General features: G+C 38.3%; 1 protein-coding gene across 1 annotated transcript in view; it reads right to left on the bottom strand.

The window, feature by feature from the left end:
- LOC134678161 (RING finger and SPRY domain-containing protein 1-like) overlaps positions 1 to 23,925 on the bottom strand; it is a 30,216-nt gene extending 6,291 nt beyond the window's left edge. Inside the window, exons 1-8 of the mRNA XM_063536615.1 lie at positions 23,754 to 23,925; positions 23,068 to 23,258; positions 20,608 to 20,788; positions 19,234 to 19,404; positions 18,121 to 18,328; positions 16,604 to 16,863; positions 15,393 to 15,610; positions 14,160 to 14,304 (exon numbers count right to left, since the gene is read on the bottom strand). Of these exons, the coding sequence (XP_063392685.1) occupies positions 14,160 to 14,304; positions 15,393 to 15,610; positions 16,604 to 16,863; positions 18,121 to 18,328; positions 19,234 to 19,404; positions 20,608 to 20,788; positions 23,068 to 23,255 (1,371 nt within the window). The 5' untranslated portion in view covers positions 23,256 to 23,258; positions 23,754 to 23,925. The remainder of the gene's footprint in view (positions 1 to 14,159; positions 14,305 to 15,392; positions 15,611 to 16,603; positions 16,864 to 18,120; positions 18,329 to 19,233; positions 19,405 to 20,607; positions 20,789 to 23,067; positions 23,259 to 23,753) is intronic.

Genomic DNA, 23,925 nt, shown 5'->3' with positions numbered 1-23,925 from the left:
GTAAATAATAGCAGGTAAGAAAAGAGTTCACGCTTATCGCTAGATTTGCAGAAAGTCGCAGGTCGCAGCATGAATTGTATTGTATTATTTGGCGTGTTTCCACTTGAGACCGTCATTTATTACTCATTATTGGCAATAACAATAGGATTAAGTAGTGTCGTGGTGAATTGTGAGCATTTGCTAAACACGTGCGGCAGGCGGTGTGTCAAACGATTTTAATACCTAATGCAAATATTAAATATCAGAAGGACTTTTAAAAACCACATAATTCTCGGTAGAGTTAGACCAAGAAAAGTCTGCAGCGATTTTGATAGCCCACGCAGTGCATGTGTTACTTATACGTCATAATTTCATCATGGCTGGAGGAGGCGGCCGAGGTGGCGCGCGTGGAGGCCCAAACGGAGATGGCGAGATGACCTGGACAGCTTCCTGAACAACTGGCCGGAGGAAGCACCAAATCGGGAGTCGTGGAAATTAAGGGGAGAGGCCTTTGCCCAGCAGTGGGACACTGAAATAGGCTAGGAAATTTTTTTTTTTTCATAGAAGTTTGACATTTAAAATAACACTTGCACTGCGACGGGCTATCAAAATCGTTGCAGATTTTTCTTGGTCTAACTCTAGTAACTCGGACCCTGAAACTACTAAACATAATTCGAAAACAGGAAAAAATCATGAGTGTATTCCCCATTTGTTCCTACCCCACGTGACCGCCGCGATACATGAGGCGGGGACATATGGGAATAATTTATATGAAGCGCCTATTCACATCTGTGCCCGGCGGGGAGAAATAGGAATACACCATATCGAGCCATTTCTCATCATACCTTTAAAAACATCTTTTTAGTGTTCCGTACAAAACTTTGTTTACGGAACACTTATGGGATCACTTCGGTCTTGCAAATCAGTTAAATACGTTTTTCTCAGAGACCGTTTGACATAGATACCTAAAATTTGGAACAGTTATAGCAATTACCACCACTCATATTGTAAATAAGTCAAAACTGCTTATTTCTTATTAAAGGGGGAAATTTAGGGGGTTGAGAGGGGTAGGCTGAAACTTTTTTCATTTGTAAGAATCGTGTGGGGTACCATTAGAAAGCTTGCAAAAAATTGAGTCGATGGACTGATTTTGACTTCATTTTAGACTGCAACAGTTTCGTCAAAAAATGCATTTAAAGTTGCAAGTTTTCATACAAAAATTTTCACCTCTGTCCTGGCGATTTTCGCGAAAACTATAGCTAACAGGCAGCTGACCAGTCAATACCCAACTTAAAGAAGCATGGAGACGGCGGGAAAATTATCAGCTTAACTTTATCTTTATTAGTTTTTCAACTGCAGCTTGACCTTTGGTTGCTTAGGGCTAGCTAACTGATGCTTACACTGGTCAATTCATATTAGGCGAGAAACATCCTTAGTTAAAACTTTGGCATTGAAATTTATGACTTATATCTTTGACACAAAGTTTAATTCTGCTTGCTTATTTTTGTGGGATATTTAATTTTATCTCAATAGCCTACTATAAGTACGAGAGAGATCTACAAAATACGACCTTATTATATTGCAAATAAGTTTCAATTTCGAACGGGCTTTCCAACCAATGGACTAGGCATCTCAAAAATCTGAAAAATTTAAATTAAGAATTCCGTTCTTGACTGTCGTTGTGTTTTTTTTTCCACAATAGGACACATAGAGTTAGTAAGGCGTATAGAGATAATAAAGTCATTTAATATTTATGAACAGCTTTGGCCTCATGTATAGATTTTATTGAGAGTATCTGATACACAATATTCCTTTTCAACATTTCTGTATTAATTGTATAATTATAATATCTATTAATTATATTCAGTACTTACGTATATTTTTGAACGGATTGGTGAGCAACAAGATTCAGGGCTATAACCGCGAAAATAGAAGTTCGCAAATTGCGAGCATTTTTCTCTGTCACTCTAATTACGCCTTCATTGGAGTAAAAGAGAAAGATCCCCGCAAATTGCGAATTTCGGTTTTCGCGGTAGCCCCTCAGTCCTGTTACGAAAAAATAATTTTGGAAGACATTAATAGTATATGACAGTTAAATATCACAGTTTTTATAAACAAAGGTAAAATTGACGAAATATTTAAAGTAAGCCGATCTTGTTTTTTAGCAGTTCTAAATAATATTAAAGTCTATAAATATGGCATAGAACTAGAAACAAAATCAAATAAAAAATAATAATGAGTTCTAAATTCAAATTGAAGGAGTATACATTTAAGGTATTATAGGCCAAGCGCGCACCACGATATTAATTTTTGCGACACGATTTTAGAATCGCGCTGTAATATATCGCAGAAAATTCACTGCGCGCACTGCGATGAAAAAGTCGACGATTTGTTCATTCTCAACATGGATTTCGTACCAGTCGCTTGTCATGAAATGAAACGTGTCTTTAATATGCGATTGCTGTATGACTTTGAGCATTTATAACACAAAGGTGATCCCCGTCTATTTCCATAATTAAATGGTCAACATCTAGCGTCTCATTTTGAGACTCCATTGGAGATGCAGGTGCCGAGATGTTGGGGTTTGGAGAGCGAAATGCCGACTGAGGTCCGGCCGGGGTGCGATTTTATTATCATAGTGCGCGCGGGGCCTTACAACTCCGCATGCTGCAATTCACTTTGCGACAATCGCGTCGCGAACAATCGCGGAAAAATGTGACAAATCACAATTTTAAAATCGCTGCGATTTTTTTGTCGCATATGTGCGCACTAACATATAAACACATGCGTTGCATTTCTGCGACAAAATTATCGCAGGACAAAAAATCGTGGTGCGCGCTTGGCCTTACTCTAAATTATTATAATACATCAAGCATTCGCGAGATGCTCGACTTCGGTATTCAAACACAAAGCAATAGTACAAGAATCAAACTAAATGCAAAGGCCGAAGGAGCGATTCGAAGATACGAAGCGTCCGACAGACGCGCGCCTCCCATAACATTTCCAAGTATTTTTAAGTACAAGTGTCTAAGTCGCAAGATCCAAAGGCTGAAGTCGCATTGGGCCGAAAGCCCGAAGCATCCAGGAGGTCAGTTCTAAACACAGGTAATTAATACAAGTGTCTAAATGCGAAGGCCGGAGGCCGAGCTCCGCGTAGGGCCGAAGGCCCGAAGCCTGCAAGATGTCAGTGGTTAAACACAGAACTGACAGTCTGGACGCTTCGGGCCTTCGGCCCTACGCGGAGCTCGGCCTTCGGCCTTCGCATTTAGATACTTATACTATTGTTCTGTGTTTAAGTACAAACATCCTGGACGCTTCGGGCCTTCGGCCCTACGCGGAGCTCGGCCTTCGGCTTTCGCATTTAGACACTTGTACTATTGTTCTGTGTTAAAGCACTGACATCCTGGACGCTTCGGGCCTTCGGGCTATTTACGCGGAGGTCGGCCTTTGGCCTTCACATTTAGACACTTGTACTATTGCTCTGTGCTAAAGCGATGACATTTTGCTAAAGCTCGGCCTTCGGCCTTCGCACTTAGACACTTTGTACTATTGTTCTGTGTGTGTAGTTGAATACGGTATCCTAAAAACAGGCAAACAACCTCTGTAAAATGTAACGATGCGAGCGGTACGGCTACCATCAGTTTGGCATTGACATAAACGCTACCGTGGGAGTGAACTTAATTTACTTTCTATGCATCTCGCTCGTACTGACATATTAGTGCGAAAGAGATATACCTATAGGAAGTAAATTACGTTCACGATATCGTTTATGTCAATGCCAAACTGATGGTAGCCGTACGGAACACTAAATGCCTCGAGCTATCTCGGGCTTGGCCAAATTATTTTATTTGTTACACTATTTTAGGTACAGTGAGCCATTCAAGAGTTTCGCTATCCACCATCCGATCAGATCAGCTGATTTGTACCTGATGATTTAGTTATCACATTAAAAGCAATACGGGTACTAATACCAAGACTATGTGGCAGTAAATTAAATTTGTAAGATTTTATTCCATAAAAATCGGTATAAATTAGAGAAGAAACTACTATTATTTACTTCTATCTATACGTAACGCCTAAACGGCACTCGGACTAGATATTTAATCCAGGAATATTATTTAGAATATAAAATCATGATTACATTCATTGGATTAAGAATAACATTATTCTTATTCAATTTTTTCACATACGAATTATTCCCGGCCAAAATTATTTGAATAATTTTGACGGGAATAAAATCAACATGATTTTATTCTTAGAAATTCTTATTCAAATAATGATTTTATTCTTGAATGCCCAACACTGCTGGACGGTTCAGTATACATACTTACCGTAACTAAATTTGAGAATTGTTAATAAATCTGCCTTAATTATACGGGGATAAGACATAAAATTGAATGAGTTTTCAAATGCGCAGCTGCATATACGAGGGCTGCTACTTATGTATCCGGAATGGGCCACTTACTGGAACTATATTAAAAATATATTTATAACATATAAAAATGGAACTCTTTGGAAGCAAAATACAGTTTGTTTCACATGTTTATCAATTGGTTTTACATTGTAGCATTATTTAAAAAAATCTTTGTTGCACCATCAACGGATTTTCTTGTGAAAATTTTCGTGCAGATGTTTTTTTTACGATGTTCGGAGTGGATAAACTCAAAAATAGTGCATGGATCGACTTTTTTCGACTTTTGGGGAGTAAGTTCCATCGAAGGTCAATGTTTTAGTGAATAAATTGTGGTCGTAGTATATTACGGTATTTATGGTAGGACGAATAAAAAAAAAACGCTCAAAATCGGCTGTTATCCCACAAAATATAAATGCTGTGAACGAGCTTATAATGCAAGATGGTTATAGTATATATCGCAAGATAGAGGCATCTCATGGCAATAGTATGACGAGCATTTGTAAGATATTACATGAACATTTGGTTAAAAAAAAAAGAAAAACTCGCGAAAGAGCCGTTCTTGCCTACAAAATGCACGTCTTGTATACCAAGATCAGAATGGAAAAAGTGCTATGGAAAGTCGTTTCTACATTTGCAAAAGTGCATCATTCATCTTGGTGGACAAATACAAAGGCAATGAAACCATTTATAACTATAGATATTTGTTATTTTTTGTGTTTCCGGATACATAAGTAGCAGCCCTCGTACTAGACGGCTGTAATGTTATTCACGATGTCACGTGTAGGCGACGAGTGTCACAACAGGAAGACCAACAGTTATAACAATCATAATCCTATACCGGGTGTGGCCTATAACACGAGCAAATAATTAAAACATAGATTGTACTCCTCAAATGGTGACACTTTTGTTCAACAACATTTAAAAATTATGAAGTAAGTACATATTTAGACTCCCTATTTTTCATACAAAATAAATATTGTCTTCAATGGACGCCATCGCCACGCCATATCATTGTGATTGACGTTGCTTGTCACGCATTAAACATAACAAAATGCCCAATACATTGCGTCTTAGAATAAACTTTAAAGTGTATTAAAAATCTAACTACAAGTTATTTTTAAAAGACGCTGAACAATTGTTGGTCAGTATGATGAGTACAGCCTACAGTAAAATTTTTTGCTCATGTTACAGGCCACACCCGGTATAATACTCGTTAAGGCACAATTATATTGATGCAATCCAAATTAATGAACGCCTTCAAATTGGTACTCTGATTTTAAATTTATTGCATTTTGTCTTAAATCAAATTTTATCATTATCAGTGGACTTGGCCAACTACGAAACGCAACGCGACCATATTTTTACCACAACATAAAACTAAAAACTAAAACTTAAATATACTAACTTCACTTTTTCTTTGGTGGTCGTTCTTTATAAGCTAACAAATGTTCCCTCTCATAAAATATCGTCGTCAATTACCATTCGTCATCGAACTATAGTCAACATCGCAAAAAATTATCCACTTCAAAATTTCGACAGTGCCTGTTTTTCCTCTGAAAATTCCGACCCCAGTTATAAGAAAAATAGTTTACAGTAAATTGTTTAATTAAAATGATATTCCCGGTGAAGCGAACCCAGGGGTTAGGGGATATGACGTCACGGGGCTGCCCACGCTTGAAGTGTCCGGGCGGCGGGCGGTGACGCGCGCGCCCACGTGCCACCCACTCATTTAGACCCCTTCCATACAGATATTCCTATAATAGATTTACATATACGGCCCGTAATACTAAAATATTTTTTACCAGACAGCGACAAAAAACAGGATTATATGATTGTATCCTTTGATCCCCCGAATGGTCGTTAGATTCGCCTCCATTGCACTATCACTACATATTTATACATACATATATATGTAAACAAAAAAAACTATAGAGGCTATAACCCGCAGAGGGCTACATTGACCGCTCGCAAAACACTTAAAAATACATTACGAGTATGTGTCAAATCGGCAAAGCTTAGGTAGATTAAATAATCTATCATAAAATTTGGTGAGACGTCATCTCATGAATGAGGAACTACTACGTCTGAATTGTTTGAATAATATTTCCTTCCCCAGGACTCAATCTATCTCCATACCAAATTTCATTTACATGGGTTTAGCTGTTTAAACGTGCAGAAGGTATGTACATAACGTAACTACGAGACAGAGAGTTTAATTTCTCATTTACAATATTAGTAGATAGACATGTTAAAAGTGAATACCAACTTTATAATATGTAGGTACGATCTAAATTAATGGCTAGAAAATAATAGCTAATAGAACAAAGTGAATATATCAATAATCACCTAAATTATCGAAACTAAATACAAGTCCTATTTCTTTTTTTTTAGTATGTGATCAACAGTTTAAATTCGATTATTTTGTACTAATATTTTTGACCAACAACTTACATTAAGACTGCGTCGTGCAAAATCAGCGAAAAAGGCAGTCACCGTTTAGTCGCTAGCGTCCACATCGCTTGATAAAAAAAATTATAATAAATATCATTATTATCCCAAAGAGTGTGTTTACAACGAATCACCCTTGAAAATTTGAAATCTTTTACAATATAATAAATACACTCATGCAAAGTTGTACCTAAAACGTGATGAACGAGTGTCAGCGTTTAGTAAAATTTGTATAAAAAAATCGATGCTCATGCTACAAAATCGAGTGATTTCGAAAGCCAGATAACTAGACTACAACGAATCAGGCTTTTCCTATTTTTCCTCTTAAAGGCTACAGAGAAATTCAATCGTAAACGTAAACTTTCGTAAAATTTCCATACATCCGCCATATCTGTCAAATTCTCCTTCTCCTCAGATGCCCGCTGTGGGCCGTTGGAAGCGGACGCGTACATGCTTTTTCCAAATTGACAGTTCAATTTGGCATATATATTGACAGAAATTCATGTCCGTATACGAATGATGATACCAGTGAAAAACTGTGTTCAAAATAAATAGGGTAAATGAATAATGTCACACGGAGATCCAGAGTCATTAAAATTTTGATTTGTTTTTATTCATAAGTCATAATACTTTAAAAATATAACAAATTATTTAAAATATATACAAACACAACCAAATCAGCGTAATTAGTTTCTTCCTAATTCACTAAAAATTAAAAAAGTTTGAAGATTTGTTTTATCTTATTGGAATAAATTTTCATTGTGCTGGCATTCATATTACGTCATTTTAAAAACATATATGACATAATGTCAATATACTAGATAGACAATTTATCAACAAATTTCTTCACATTTTAACGTAAACAATATAAATTATTAAAATTTTATTTATGAAGACGAAGCAATGTTGTTCACATAATATCAGCAATAAAAATTTTAGTTTCATCCAGTTTTGTTGCTATTCTGAGCTATCACGTGCTTTGAAAGTTAATTCAATGATATATCATCAAGAAATTGAAACCAAGACTCGACCTGCAGTCTCAGCGAGTTTTTGTGGCTATATTATCAGTTGAAAGAACGATATTTCCATCGCAGTGGTATGGTTTACGAGTACCTATATTGGTTTCATGTGACGATGTTTATATAAATGTATCTATCAAATAACAACGTGCTTTTATTTCATTGATATTCGGTGCAAAACGATAACTCAGTAACGAAAAATAATTACTTTTCAGAAATGCCTTAAAGTTTTTTCAGTGAACGTTTATTTATAGGTATTTATGAGGTCTTATGTCTTATCAGCGTGGCTTTGGCCTTTGGACATTTTTGTAATGCTTTGTAATAAGGTAGGTGAGGTATCTATATCCCTCATTTAATAACCTTTTTTTGAATGAATTACAATTTAATTATTTAAATAAATAAGTGGTCTACAAACATACATATCCGCTCGGTCCGCTAAAATAATTTAAGTGCCCTACATAATAGGTATATTTAAGATTAACAATCAATAAACATCATTAATTACGCTCAAATGCTTGTTTCAGTACAAATTGGCTGAAATACTTCCGACATAAAACCTAAAGGTATAAAAGTACAATTTGCTAAGTAAACTGTCAATCTACATTAATTATAATAGATAGACTCTTAGAAGTCAGCTTACTGAAGATTATGAACAACATATAAGTACTTTCTAAATAAAATACAATTTGTTTTTCCATTACTCATGTAGGCCGTATTTTACTATAGACCATTTTAAATTGAAGATGAAATTAATTCATGATAAAAGCTAATAAGGCCCGGTAATATTTTCTGTTATTCTTGAACTTCTGTTCAAGTCAGTGTTCAACTGTCAGTGCAAGTAACAAGGCCCGGTTCCGAACCAACATGGTATGGTTTTTAGGGTTCCGTACCCAAAGGGTAAAACGGGACCCTATTACTAAGACTTCGCTGTCCGTCCGTCCGTCCGTCCGTCTATCTGTCACCAGGCTGTATCTCACGAACCGTGATAGCTAGTGACAGTTGAAATTTTCACAGATGATATATTTCTGTTGCCGCTATAACAACAAATACTAAAAACAGAATAAAATAAAGATTTAAATGGGGCTCCCATACAACAAACGTGATTTTAGACCAAAGTTATGCAACGTCGGGAGTGGTCAGTACTTGGATGGGTAACCGTTTTTTTTTTTTGCTTTTTTTTTGTTTTTTTTTTGAATTATGGTACGGAACCCTTCGTGCGCGAGTCCGACTCGCATTTGCCCGGTTTTTTTTATAAAACGTGTATTTTTCAAAAGCGCTGGAATATTTATATAACTATTTTGGTATATGAAGAAACATGAACAAATGAGAAATCTATATTGAATTGATTTGTTAATAATATCCTGATTATTAATATAACTATTTCAGTTAAAATAAAGGTGGGCCTTATATGCTTCACCTGGCCTTATTCGTCCACATTTAGATCCTATAGCTATATTTGGTCACTTTGGCCGTCACTATCTATTTGATGCCGATTGTACTAACAATTAAAAGTACAGCTCATATGTACTTTTACCTGTACTGAAACTTAAGCATTTGAGCGTAATTAAAGATGTTCACTGATTATTAACATTACCTGTTAAAGAACAGTGTCCCGATGGTGCGTCCATTAATGAATCGCATACTAACGGATAGAGGTTTACGAGTACATTCACGGAAAAATGATCATAGGCAACCCAATACTAGTGGCTTAGTTGCCGTTTATAAATCGTTTGTGTCGAGCAAAATCAGCGGAAAAGGCAGTCACCGTTTAGTCGCTAGCGTTCACATCTCTTGATAAAAAAAATTATAATAAATGTCATTATTATCCCAAAGAGTGTGTTTACAACGAATCACCCTTGAAAATCTGAAATCTTTTACAATATAATAAATACACTTATGCAAAGTTGTACCTAAAATGAGATGAACGAGTGTCAGCGTTTAGTAAAATTTATATAAAAAAATCGATGCTCAAGCTATAAAACCGAGTGATTTCGAAAGCCAGATAACTAGACTACAACGAATCAGGCTTTTCCTATTTTTCCTCTTAAAGGCAACAGAGAAATTTAAGGTTAAAGTTAGGTGAGGAATATAAGGCCCGACGGGTAACAAGGCCCAGCATTCAAGAATAGTAGTTAACATAACAATTAAATAGCTGTAAGCAGTACTGTAAAATACTGATAAGTGTTTGAGGCCTCCTCACTGAGGAGATTTTGTAATGTCATGACCGAACTGGACCAAACGTTGGAATGTTATGATAAGTCTTGTCATTCATGATAGTGTCGGGCCCGTATAAAGTAGTATGAACGACAGCCTTACTGCCATCCCAACTCTGTAGGTTTATAACATTAAAAATGTTTATCAGATCGTTTTCGTGGGAGACTGTACATTTTCAAAAGTTACAACGATAACAAAAGGCAGTGGTATTAAAAGATGCAGGAGTTTGCGGAGCATCGTAAGGTAGGTAAGGATTAACACTATTAACACAATTATCGTTACGAAACACAAACTAAGCTTTTGCGATGTAGTACAATTTAAATCAATTCTAAAAGTGAAGTTTGAATAGGTATGTATATTCTTCTGAGAATAAATTGTCTTATACCTGGAATCGATTGTTTCAGTAAGTTAGGTAACAAACACTCTATATTACAATCTTGTACCTATTACAAATGCAAAGTATAGATCGTGTCATTCACGAAAACGCGTGCCTTGACTTGTATTGCCATGTTATTAAAGGTTAGATTTACCAAATCAGCGCGTCATCGTGGATCACATGAAACTATAAAACAAAATGCCAACAATCAAATGAATCTAGGCCTTAATTTAATATACAGGGTGGAAAGATAAGTCGGGCCCTGGAGGGAAATTACCTTAATTATACCTTATTTTTAAAAAGAAACAAAACTGCATTCAAAGATTTTCTAAAACTCGCTTGCCTCGCCCGGGACTCGAACCGACTAAAAATTCCAAAAAATAAAAACTCGCAAGTTTATTCTACTAGTCGATACAGTTAATGTTAATGATAACATTTCTCCAAGAAACATTAGGTCTTACACTCGTCTGTCGTACAAAATATCCATAAAATCTAATATTTAGTACTTAAGATTTCGTTTGACAAGCCAAATTGAATAAAAAAAGAAAAATACTTTTAATGCAGTTTTGTTTCTTTTTAAAAATAAAGGAATGTCTCCTTTAAGTAAAATGAGCCAGCTTAAGGATTTAAGGCTCCCTCCAGGGCCCGACTTATCTTTCCACCCTGTATACCATTTTAAATTTAAGGCGTAATTAATTCCAGATAAAGGATAATAAGGCCTAAAGGGAAATTTTGTAGGCCTTATTACCCACGAACAATGTATGTGAACTGAATAGGATAAAAAGGAACTAGATTATAACATATTGTTCTCATGTTTACCACAGTGTAATCAATAAATATTTTTTTATAACAAAAACGATCGTTATATGATAAGTACCTACACGCTGAAATGTATGTACATTTTACCTGTGTGAAAATTGTATAATTGAGATAAATAAACTAAATTATCCTTACTATATTCTCTGTTATTCTTGAACTTGTACTTGGGCTAAAAAGGCCCTCTGTCTGTGCGGGTGACAAGGCCCGGCCCCGGGCCTTATTGAACGTGAGACGAAATAGTAAATTTAATTATTTTTATATAGGTAATTATGAGTTCTTTGATTTCCCGATAAGCATCACTTACTGACTTACAAAAGTATAAATGTAGTACATATAGATGGTCAAGCAAATCTTGTCAGTAGAAAAAGGCGCGAAATTTAAATTTTCTATGAGACGCTATCCCTTCGCGCCTACATTTTTCAAATTTGCCGCCTTTTTCTACAGACAAGATCTGCTTGACCAAGTATATGTAGTACCTGAATTTTATTAGAGGTTTTTAAAGCCTTATTATCAATTAAGTTATAAGTGAAATATAATAAGCGTCTTTAGTTGTAAAAAAATAATACAAGCCCTATAACTAATGAGGGGATCATTTTAGATATAGTCCACTTTTTTCGAGTAGGTAAATTCGGACTATGTTTACAAACCGCATACCATCGCCCATGACCACACTGTTAACTGACAGTTCGTAAACCTTATTACAAAAGGCATAAGGTCCACCGATGGACAGTTAAGAGCATCGCCGTTTGTACCTATCTTAATACAAATAAAAGTCAACAACGAAAATAATTAATTACCTAATACGTCACATACCTATGAGATGACATGAACAAACAAGGAAAGCTATATACAAAAAGTGATTTTTCTCTGTCTTCTCACAAAGGAAAGCTTTGACAGTTTAAATTCCTCAAAGAAGGTCCGTAGTTAACACTAAACTCGAAACAGCACCTTTAAAAAAACATTAGGGGTCACTGACCTGTCCCAGTAAATTGAGGTAGTGTGTGTGAGCTGCGTTTGTGTGTGAAATGGGGTAATTTGACAGAATCTGAAAATTTACCCTCCTCGACGCCCTCTTAAATAAATTTGCTTTAATGATATGGAGTTGATTAGAAACTTTTTGATAAAATACTGCATTTAATATTCCTAGCAGTGGTAGCATCTCTTTTAGTTTTCCACAATGCACTACGCCCACATACAATGCAGTTCGAACACTAGGCATGGGGAAGCGAAATGTCACCTCGCTTCCCCAACCCACGCCCTCACGCGCGTGATGCAGGCGCAGCGCTTTGTCGCTTCAACTTAAGTTTTTATGATGTATAAGCAGGCATAGTAATCCCTAAACTGGGAGAGAAGGTAGCAATACCGTTGGGTAGGTATGCTAGCGTGTTTCAAGCAGAGGTATGTGCAATAGCGCACTGTGCACATATAATTAAAGAGAAGAGAATATCTACATCTACATGCTGTATGAGGGCATTTTCATTTTAAGACTTGTTTTTTGTCGTTGTACTCTTTGCAGAGTGTCGTGGTGAACTGCTGACATCAGGCACAGATGTTGCTCGCCGTACGGCTCCTCGCCCTTTTCCGCGGTTGGAGGTCATTCTGGCAAATGCGTTCAGGGGTCTTTCCATGGCAGATTTGATTTGGTCAACCCATCGCATAGGTGGCATTTTACGCGGTCTTGTTTGTCACGTCTAACTGTTTGTTTTCTGATTAAATGTATGATGGGGTTTGACGTTGACAGTCAGTTTTGTGACGATTGCTAACCGGCCGTTAATGGTACACAATTATTTAATATATAACATTGTGAGACAGGGACGATATAAAAAAAACAGTATCAACACTATTACGTTGTCTCTGTCAAACGATGTTATATAACATTTTATAACGGAAAATTCGGAAGCTCCTGTGAAAACACCCAGCCCATGAATCGGGGAGGGCCTTTACCAGTTTGTGTGGTGAAAAGTCCATTACCGGCGCTTTTGCTAAAGCACCTTTAGCATGATGTTACGCAACCTATAATCAAGAACATACACGGCAATATTTCCGCGAATACAACCTAACTAGAACTAAAGACGCTAAGCACGAAGAATTTCGTACATTGACCCGGCAGCTCCTATCTCTATCGCACGTGCATAATTCTATTACTGTGTCGCACATGATGCCCGTGGTCAATACCATTGCGCGAGCGGGACAGCAAAATATCTCAATATTTTTGAGTAGGTATGATTTGTTAACTGATTCGGTGCGGATGGCACGACATGTGTATCATGAAATAATTGTTCAAAAGTTTTGGCTGTGGAGATGCAATGAATCGGTTAACCCATATTTTTACACTTGACTGTACCACTATACATATATCCTCGCGCCGCCCATCATACAAAATTATAGGCAAGGAAGTTAGAATCTTGTTGTATTTTCAATTAGGTTAAAATTATTTTTTTCGGAAATTTAACGAGACAAATGAAATGCCACCTAATTTGTTTTTTGGTTGACATTCCATCCGAACTGAGTGTACATCCTAATGTATATTGGATACTCCGTATAAGATTAAATAAAGTCTAAGAAAAAAACGTGCCTCGGAAATCAAGAAAAAGTAATTCTCGAATAGATGGCGCCATATGATTTTGGCCTATTCTCGGGTAGATGGCGTTGACGACACCGTTTGATATTTAACAATTTTAACACATATCAGTGAAAGCATATGGGTCAGTATGGAACAATAAACATTAAAAACCATTTATCCGTAAACATATTTTGATTAATTTATACATTTTCAATTTTAAGTTTTAATCGTGTCGATAGATGGCAGTAAATGTACCGTGACTACAAAATTTACTTTGGCAATACCCCTCTAGTATAGAGGGGTATTGCCTATTCTCTTTGCTATTACCTTTTTTTGTTCGTCAGTCAAGTAGCCGTGCTGGTTGAAGGAGGCGAACGGCCGGTCGGTGGGCGGGAACTTGAACGGCTCGTGGCCGAAGTTGAAGCGGCACTGCTGGAAGGCCATGAAGCTCGCTGCGGCGAAGAAGCCTTGCCTATAACAACCAATCTTAGTGTAAGGCCTGAGTGGACGCTCGAGTTGGGCGTGCAGCGGGGCGGAGCGTACGGCGTGCATGTTAAACAAATGCAAACGTTTAGGAGCGGCCTTAGTGCACGCTGCTCAAATCATTTGTGAGCCCGACGCCACGCTGCACGCGCTGCCGAACGCTCCGCTTCGAGCGTCCACTCAGCCCTTACACTTATACAAGGTGGCCAAAAAATAATTGCATTCCCACTAATAGGGAGGTTTTGGGATTATACTGAGCAAGTTTTACTATGGGACCAACCCCGAAATGCGAAAACAAATTTACCCTCCCATAGAAAATGGACCAGCCAATATTATTTTGCGCGATGTCGAGGTTGGTCCTATATATACAAATCCAGAAACCTCCCTGGCAACGGGAATGCACTTATTTTTTGGCCACCCTGTGTTAGGGTGATATTCCATCTGTCCAATATCTTGGTCCAATGTCATTGCGTCTCACTCTCATTGAGCAAAATGTGAGACAAGATACACATTGCACAAAGAAACTGAACAAGTGTAATACAACCCTTACATACAGTTTATTTCATGAAAGATTAATATGGGTCGAGTAATTCGGGGATGCGGGGTGTTAGGGACGGCAACGCGCATGTAACACCTCTGGAGTTGGATTGGAGGCGTCCATAGGCTACAGAGACTGCTTAACATCAGGCAGGCCGCATGCTTGTTTGTCACCTTCGTAGTAAGAAGCGGCAGTGAGGGAATGTGAGAAAATTGTATTGTGACTAGTGATTGGGCGGCAAGTTGTGTTATCTTTGCAATAGGTTAACAGATATTCCTCTTATTAAGTTGAAGTATAAAGATTTTACTATTTTACGGAAACTACGCGAACTTTAGAGGGCAGCACAGGAGCTGTTTAGTGGCGAGAAGTGTCCAGTCTACGTTTGCAAATTAGGCCACTTAGTTTCTGACCCTTCTATGCTCAAGAGATTAAGCGTGAATTCTAGGGGACAGCACGTGCTTTGGCGTGTCATGACAAGTTTAAGTTTTCTACTTCGACCACAAGCAGTAGAGTACAAACGGCTCTTCAATAAATCTTACCTGGTAGTTTCAAATATCTCCCTACAAGGTGGCAACCGACGGCCGTTGAGCGAGAATATGACTTCCTTAGTGTTCATGTCTATTAGAGCTCCTAGGACGTCCCCGGGCCGCCACTCGGGAATCTCTGTAACGGGCTCGGGCCGCGCTTTGTACCAAATGAGCTTCCTACAGCCATCGTACGAGAGAGAGTACAGGTCGTCTCCGATGCCGTATCCTTCCTGAAAATACAAGACAATTAGGCCCACTTGCACCATTCCACTAACCCGAGTTTAACCTGTTAAACCTGCAGCTATCATGGTTACCAGTACAATTTGACACTAGGTTAACGGTTTAACCGCTTAACCCCGGGTTAGTGGGATGGTGCAAATGAGCCTTATACATGTGGCATTTGGTTTACAGAATGATTCTCAGTGTAATATCACTGGCGTGGCGTGGGGTGGCGGCGAATGGTATAGCCCGGGATGTTTCCTCTACTTAAAATAAATGATTTCACTCTGTGCACGAAATAAAGCACCAGATAATTTTAAGCACAATTTCTATTTAATAAATTGGATTGAAATATAAAAAGTACGTGAGTTGACCGTGACGTCACTATACTCGTTTTCATTTAAATTCCATATTGGCAAATCGTTTCGACAGTTCTAAAAAAAGAAGCTGATTTGACTGGTAGGAAAGTAGCCTAATGCGCGCTAATTTGATACACTTCATGGCCGAAAAAGAATGTGCACCTCTAGCCAAGTACTAATGCCTAAACAGTTGATATTACACCATAGACAAGACATCCTCCAGACTAAGCTTATAATAGTAGCGCTAGTAGCGCTACCCTATCTGCCACAAATATACGGTACTTTTACTCCATTTTCGAGTCCAGTGTCTTTGTGTGACGCCCGTGTCTTTGAACGAACCAATCACGGCACGGGACTCGCTCACCTCGTCCCCCGCACCCCTGTATTTTTGGCAGCATCAGTTGCATGAAATAAATGCTCTAAGCTCCGTCTAGAGCAACGGTCGGCAACCTTTTAGCAGCCATGGGCCACATAGTACTTAACGGAGGTGACGCAGGCCGTACTTTGTTAATATTTATGACTTTATGAGAATTGTCGTTTGTCACTATTACATACAAAATAGCCAAGGCGGCACGCGGGCCGCAAGTGACAGGTTCAGGGCCGACCACTGGTCTAGAGAATTCCTAGTCTATGTATTACACTCACATGATTAAGGAAATGGCTGTTCTTAGTAGCCCAGCCAATCTGCATGACCCCCGGCGTCACTATGACGGACTCGTAGTACCAGCAGCCCTCGTCGACTTGGAACGTGCAGCGCACGCTCTCGAACGAGTACGAGTCGCAGCGCGCCTCGAGACCGTCGCACGAGATCTTCAAGTACTCGCTCACGTCCTGCGAGTTGAGGATCACGTTGATGCTGGACATGTCCACCACTTCGTAGGAAAGCTTGCGGCCTTCGATTAGGACTGAGGAAATAACATTTTTTTAAGCGTAGTTATTAAATATGACTCACATACTCAAAATATGACATTAAAACTAATTATTAAAGGGAAGATTGAAGGAAAACGAGGACGTGGGAGAAGGAGAATATCATGGACACGTAACATAAGAGACTGGTTGGACGTGGACAGCACAGAGAAACTAATTCGCATGACTTCAGATAGACTGGCATATAAACATAAGGTCGCCAACCTCCGGGATGGAGAAGGCACTTAAAGAAGAAGAAGAAGTTATTAAATACTTATTATACTACTACTAACTTAGTACTTAGTGACTTATGCTTGTCACCTTACGATACATAGAAAACACCCATGACTAAGGAACAAATATTTGTGTTCATCACACTAATAAATGCCTATATCGGGATTCGGACCCAGGACCGTCGGCTTCACAGGCAGGGTCACTACCCACTAAGCCAGACCGGTCGGTCGTTTGACTAGAGACAGAGGTGAAACCTAGCGTGAAATGATGGGATATACGAATTCCGAGTGAAGTCAGGAGACTGATATGGCGGTATCGTCTTGGGTCGTCCCATTCGTTTTTCGTCAAGTTATTAAATTAGTCTTATTCTGCTTTCGTCACGCATTGTACATTGAAAGCCACCGACGATTGTAACGAATGTAGAATGGGTGACGAAAACAGAATAGGACTAATTTAAGAACTTGACGAAAAACTAATGGGACGACCCAAGACGATACCGATATGGCGGGAGGACTTATTCAGGCCAACTTTGTTGCTTCGATCTTTACAACAGAAAGTGTACAGTCGACGTCAAAGATATGTTTACATTTTTCGCCTTATTACAAAGGAGTAAGGTGCAAAAGTGTTGTCGAGGACTAACATAACAAGGTTTTATATGTTATTTATACCTTTTCTCTATTTGTCTTTATTGTATTGTTTTTACTTTTGTTTTCTGCAGTTGTCAGTAAATGCTCTTGGTGAATGCCGGCTATTTCTTTTGCTCCCGTATTTTAGCTATCAAATTTGTGGTAAATACCCTCGATTCCGGGACAAGTGTTAACATATTTTTGAATTCGACTGTACAGCAACACTAATGAACACGAGCCATACGTAGTGACACTTAGGGCCACTTGCACCATCCCACTAACCCGTGGTTAACCAGTTAAACCTGGATTTACCATGGTTACCAGTACAATTTGACACTGGGTCTTCGGTTTAACCGGTTAACCCCGGGTTAGTGAGACGGTGCAAGTGACACTTACACAGGTTGTCGAGCGCCCACTGCGCGCAGAACCCGACCTGCCGCCACACGGGGTCCTTGTTCCCCGCCAACTTCTCCAGCTCGAGCAGAGGATTCCCTCTCTCTCGCTCCAGGCACTTGTTGATCGTCAACTTGTTTTCAGTCGTGTGGGCAAATTTCTCTAATGCTAACAACGCGAACAGGACCACGCATGCTTCGCGACGTTTCACCTGGAAACAGAATAAATACTCTAACCCGCTTATACATAAACGTCTACTAAAGTTAACAAGCCAATAATAATCGTTTGTCCCTTTCCGACGTATCGGTATGATGGAAAGGGACAAACGATTATTATCGGCTTGTCAACTTTAGTAGACTTTTATGAATAAGGGGGTTCTTCTATTTATATTCTTTTGATACAATAATTAAGTTTGACGACCATTTATTTGAACTTAATTATCTGCCACAATAAGCAAGTTTGCAGAATCTAAACAGTTTTAGTTTCTTATCTTCCATTGCACCTATTTAAATAAGAATTTATTTCACCGTACCGAATGATAAACCTTTACCCTGCCTGTTGTCAAACAATTTGGGGCCGTTTTGGAAAGTAACAAAGCGTATAGTTAAACTAACATTTTTCTACTATGATCTTCTATTTATTAGGGGTAATCAAATATACTGTTACTGTCTGTCCTGGGCACGGGCCCCGTGTGCCCTTATGGTAAAGACGATACTGGTCATCAAACTCACCTACATATCACCACAGAATAAATAATAGTACTCTAGGTGCAAAAGATTCACTCTCTAACAAAACGCGTCTGTAACGATTAGGACAGATATGACCACTATGTGGCGACAGCGCCACGCGCGGCTTATGGCTAGCCACCAAAATTGGTGTGGGACGGATGTACCCGTTGCAAAGCGATGAAATCGCGGAGTGAGCTGCGCCTGATATCACTTACAGCTTGGCGAAAAAGAGTAGAAATTAAAAAGTGGTAACACTGTAGTGTCGTCCCTTTCAAACCAATATATATAAGAAATTGAGACGACACTACAGTGCTGCCACTATTTAATTTTTGCCAAGCCGTACTCTTTTTTGCCAAGCCGTACCAGCACACTGGCACGAGAGACCTACCAGAAACGCGATGAGATAGTCGAGTGTGCTCTGCGTGAGCACGGCGACGCTGTTCGGCCCCGCCAGCTTCTCGGCCAGACAGCCCAGCACCACGCAAATGTTCCGCTCGACTCGCACGTTCATGTCGCCTTGCGCCGCCCTCTGGGACGACAGACCCAGCATTTGCGTCACCTGCGACCGTCGAAGCTATTATCATTTGCGTAGTATAACACTACATCTTATCTCCGTAAAAGACCCAAAACCTAACTCATTTCAAGCATCGTGATCGCGTTCACAGCTAGAGTTAGATCAAGCTAAGTTGCCAGCGATTTTGATAGCTCAGACGGTGCAAGTGTTATTGTAAACGTCAAACTTCTATGAAATTATGACGTTTAAATAACACTTGCACCGTCTGGGCAATCAAATTTTCTGCTAAGTTTGCTTGGTCTAGCTCTAGGAGATAAAATGACAATTACATGCGTAACAATAATGCGAGAAAATACAAAATACACCGTGCTCTAATTACTGCTCCACTTTATCTCACCTTAACATTTATAAAGATGCGTGTTAAACATATGTATATATGTAAGAAAACTACTCTACTAGTAGGTATGCCGGCACGCAACAACTCAAGCGTGACTATGGTTTGCTTAATACATGTTTACTCAATATATGACGCATGCTGCCAAATCTGGATAAGATTTTTTCAAGGAAAGTCCTAACAATACGTTTTAAAGACCACTAACAACATATTGTAAAGAATTTAATGTAGAATATACTGTTCATGGACAGTTTTCTTGTAACATTAACCGTTTATCTAGAAATAATGAAAAATTACAAATCGGGACACAAAAGTGGGGAGGGGAAGGAGAAAAAACTATCACTAAACAACTTATTTCCACTTCTGTTTTTTCTTCCCTAGATAAGCTATTGCACTTACTACTTAGCTAGAAAAATTTCTAATTTAATACGAAACATTGGAAGAACTCAACCTAATATTAAAAATAAATTCGGTATAATAATTTCGTATCAAACTGACAAAACAGTTTAGCTTATAAAGGTAACAAACAACAGGAGGTATTGACGATTGTAAGTTTTCATTTATCAGGACTATTTATCAAAATGTATAAGGTAGTAGTAGTAGTGTATAAGGCACAGACAAAACATCCTCCAGACTGAGCATAGTCGCGCTACCGCCTCTGCCACGCATACGGTAATTTTACTCCATGTCGAAAGTGTCTTTGTGTGACGTCCGTGTCTTTGAACGGATCAATCACGGCACGGGATTTCGCTCAACTCGTCCCGCGCACCCCCGCATTTTAGCATCATCGGTTGCATGAAATAATTGCTCTAAACTCGGTCTAGATGATTCCTAGTCTATGGGATAAGGTATACCTTTATAACGGAATCTTTGGAGGGTAGCGGACAGTCATCCAGTAGGATGGTGATGACAGACGGGCCGAAAGGGTCTTCGAGCGGTATCACTCTGACCATGGACTTGACAACCTGTATCCATCCTTCCTCTTTGTCCGCTATCATGTGCAGTTTCACCAGGGAGACGGGAGATTCTTCGTCGCTGTAACATGCAAGTTCATAAATTAGAACTAATCAAATTTTTGTACATAATGTAACTTTATAGTATAATCTAAGGGACATTAATAGTACTTTTAACATTCGATAAAGAGACAAGAGTAAAAATAATGTGTTGCCTGTGGATAAATAGTCAGTTCTGACACATTCTTAAACAATATTTATAAACTAAATGTGATTTACATAAGAATAATACATACATCAGTGCAGATATAAATACACAGTACAGAGAGTACTAAAATCATATGTATACCTTTTGGCTTTGTACTACAAAAAATGTCGATTTCACAATTGAAAACCTAATAAGAAGTATTCGGATACAAATTGTCACGTACATCCGATCTATACATACATCCAAGTTCATTTTCGGAACGACCAGACAATAAGGTAGTGATTCAAAATTCTAAGTCTAGTTAGAACTGTTAGAAGTAACCCAGTATTATTTAGGACAGCCGACGGGTGGGGCTACCCGAAAATAAAAAAATAAATTGTTGGACCACCCTAATATAAATAGGCTATGCAGGGTTTCAGACAAATATATGTCAGCAACAATATTCGCTTAGCACATTTGCATAAACCCTTCTAGGCAGGGAGAACCTTTTCTTTGCAGCTGACTGTACATTAAAAAAAACATTTCGCTTTACTTCTGCATGAATCAGAAATAAATAATGAAGTTATTCTTTGCTTATTTGTTAAGATTTGCTGATATTATTTTATTTAGTACAACAGTGCACCTGTACCAATTTCCTTCTTCAACACCTGCTATTTACTTAATTTGCAGATATGTATTTTGTTTGAGAAAACACACAACACACAGGGATTGATTTGGTCCTAAGTTCATTGATATAGGAACCCCCTAACTGTCATTTTATGGCACTCTAAGGGCCCCCCCACATCTGGCGTCTTTCGAGCGTCGGCGTCTACAATTCTATGGCCGACGTCGACGCAACGTCGACGCAGCGTCGACGCAACTGCGCAGCGACGTCATTTTCCATAGCGCTAGACCGACGCCGACAGACGCCGACGCTCGAAAGACGCCAGACGTGGGGGGGGGCCCTAAAAATTCGATGTCTGTCACAAGACAGAAAGTCCCCATAGTCCATACCATATTATAATTATATTTGTAACTCCATTTTGGATTTCACGGGCCTATAAGTCCCGGTATTTTGATACGCTTGCGTGGGGGTACAGATCCAATACATAGAGGCCGTTTGTGGTTGTCACCAGATAATAAATAAACACACACATACAAATTATCAGAATCAAAATACTTTTATAATACTCATATAACTAGTAGCATTGCAAATAGGACTACGATTTCGCATTTAGCATCAAACCTAATTAATTGCATGCAGTATAATAGCTGTAATTGCATAATGAATTAGATGCAATGTAAGCGGCATCAGCGATATAACATTTTTATGTTCATTGTTTATGAGTCTGGATCATGCTATACAAGTGTGCAATGAAGTGTTTATTTGCCTTACTAGCTTTAACCTTTAGCTGCCTAGATGCCTATAGTAACATCTCCAATTCCATTCAGATATAAACTTTGTTTTCACAAAGTCTTTCTTTAAGGTGAAATTTAGTTATTCACTAGGCTTTGCAAAGGTAACAAATTATACACCTAAACCTTCCTCAAGAATAACTCTATTGATAGATGAAAACTGCATGAAAATCCGTTCCAGTTTTTGAGTTTATCATGAACATATAAACACACAGACACACGCGGGGGACTTTGTTTTATAAGGTGTAGTGATTTGCAGAGTTAGCAACAACGCAAAATCCGCTAATAAAAAGGTTTGCCATAATAATGATATTAAAATTTCCTAATTACATCAATAATATACTTAAAAAACAATATACTATTGTTGAAGTGTACAAACAACTTCAACAATCAAAAAAATAAGATAAAAATTGCTATGCATACTCTCTCACCATTTTAAACATCCTTTACCACCCTTATCATAAAAGTGTTAACCTTTTGGACGCCGATGACCAATATATACGCACCGCAGGTTCAACGCCAAAGACCGATTAATCGGTCACAGACCACAGAGCAACATAGGCCTAAGTGCATATTATGCATAAAGTTCAATTTCAGTTTAGACACTTCGGTGATGTGGCGTCTGAGTGACAGCTTTTGTATTTGACACAGCGCCGAAAAGGTTAATAAATTTCAAAAAACAAGTTTCTAACAAAGTGTACTGCCTACATTGTTTGGCAGGCCTATAAGATATTCGGAATTTAATATTGCTCACTCACTTATCAACAATTGTAGCTATTAGACCAAGCATTTCCAGCACAAGTTGGTCTACAAGCTTGGAGTCCACAACCTTTGTGACGCGAGGCCGCGTCTCCGACACGGCCGGGGACGCGGACTCGGGCTCAGGGCTCAGCGAGTACACATCACCTTCTTCTGGACCTTTGTCTTTACACCAACACACCCCCATTACCTAAAATAACAGACAAGCTCAATTTATTTATACATTATACCATTACATCATACAATTTAAGCTGTTGAAATGTTGTGCGGTGTTCTTACAATATACTTATACCATTGTATAGCTATAAGTAGTAATCAAGTGATTTATTAAAGTTGTTTCTCAAATATTACATTAGGGCACTACTCAATAATCTGGACAAAAAAAGTAATCCGCTCTACACACATGTATCATTAAAAGTGCACTATCAATTTTAGTATGTAATTCATTTCTTACAAATATCGAACAGATTTATTAAATACTTGAATCTGTTCTTAATATATTTCATATTTGTAACAAATTTCAAAATCATACATAGTATTGCTAAAACGATACAGTTAAATAAATCTGAAAGTGGACGAAAGAAAATAAACGATTTCCTAGAAAATAACTTATATTTTAATATTGAATTATGATCTTTGAAGTAGGTGGTGAATCACAACATTACAAATCATAAGTCACACTTACTGTAGTTTGATGTCGGGTTTCATTGCATTATTACAGATTTCAGCCTGATAATTCCCGTACTGTTTTACCGCAGGTATAATGTTTCAGAATGTTTTAATATTGTTGTAGGTACTCAGAATATTCATAATTGGTGTAGACAGGTATAGTTCTCAAAATTGTTGGCTACTCAACC

This window comes from Cydia fagiglandana, chromosome Z, assembly GCF_963556715.1.
Source record: "Cydia fagiglandana chromosome Z, ilCydFagi1.1, whole genome shotgun sequence".
Classification (NCBI taxonomy): Eukaryota; Metazoa; Arthropoda; class Insecta; order Lepidoptera; family Tortricidae; genus Cydia; species Cydia fagiglandana.
This window is presented reverse-complemented; position numbering and strand designations above follow the sequence as displayed.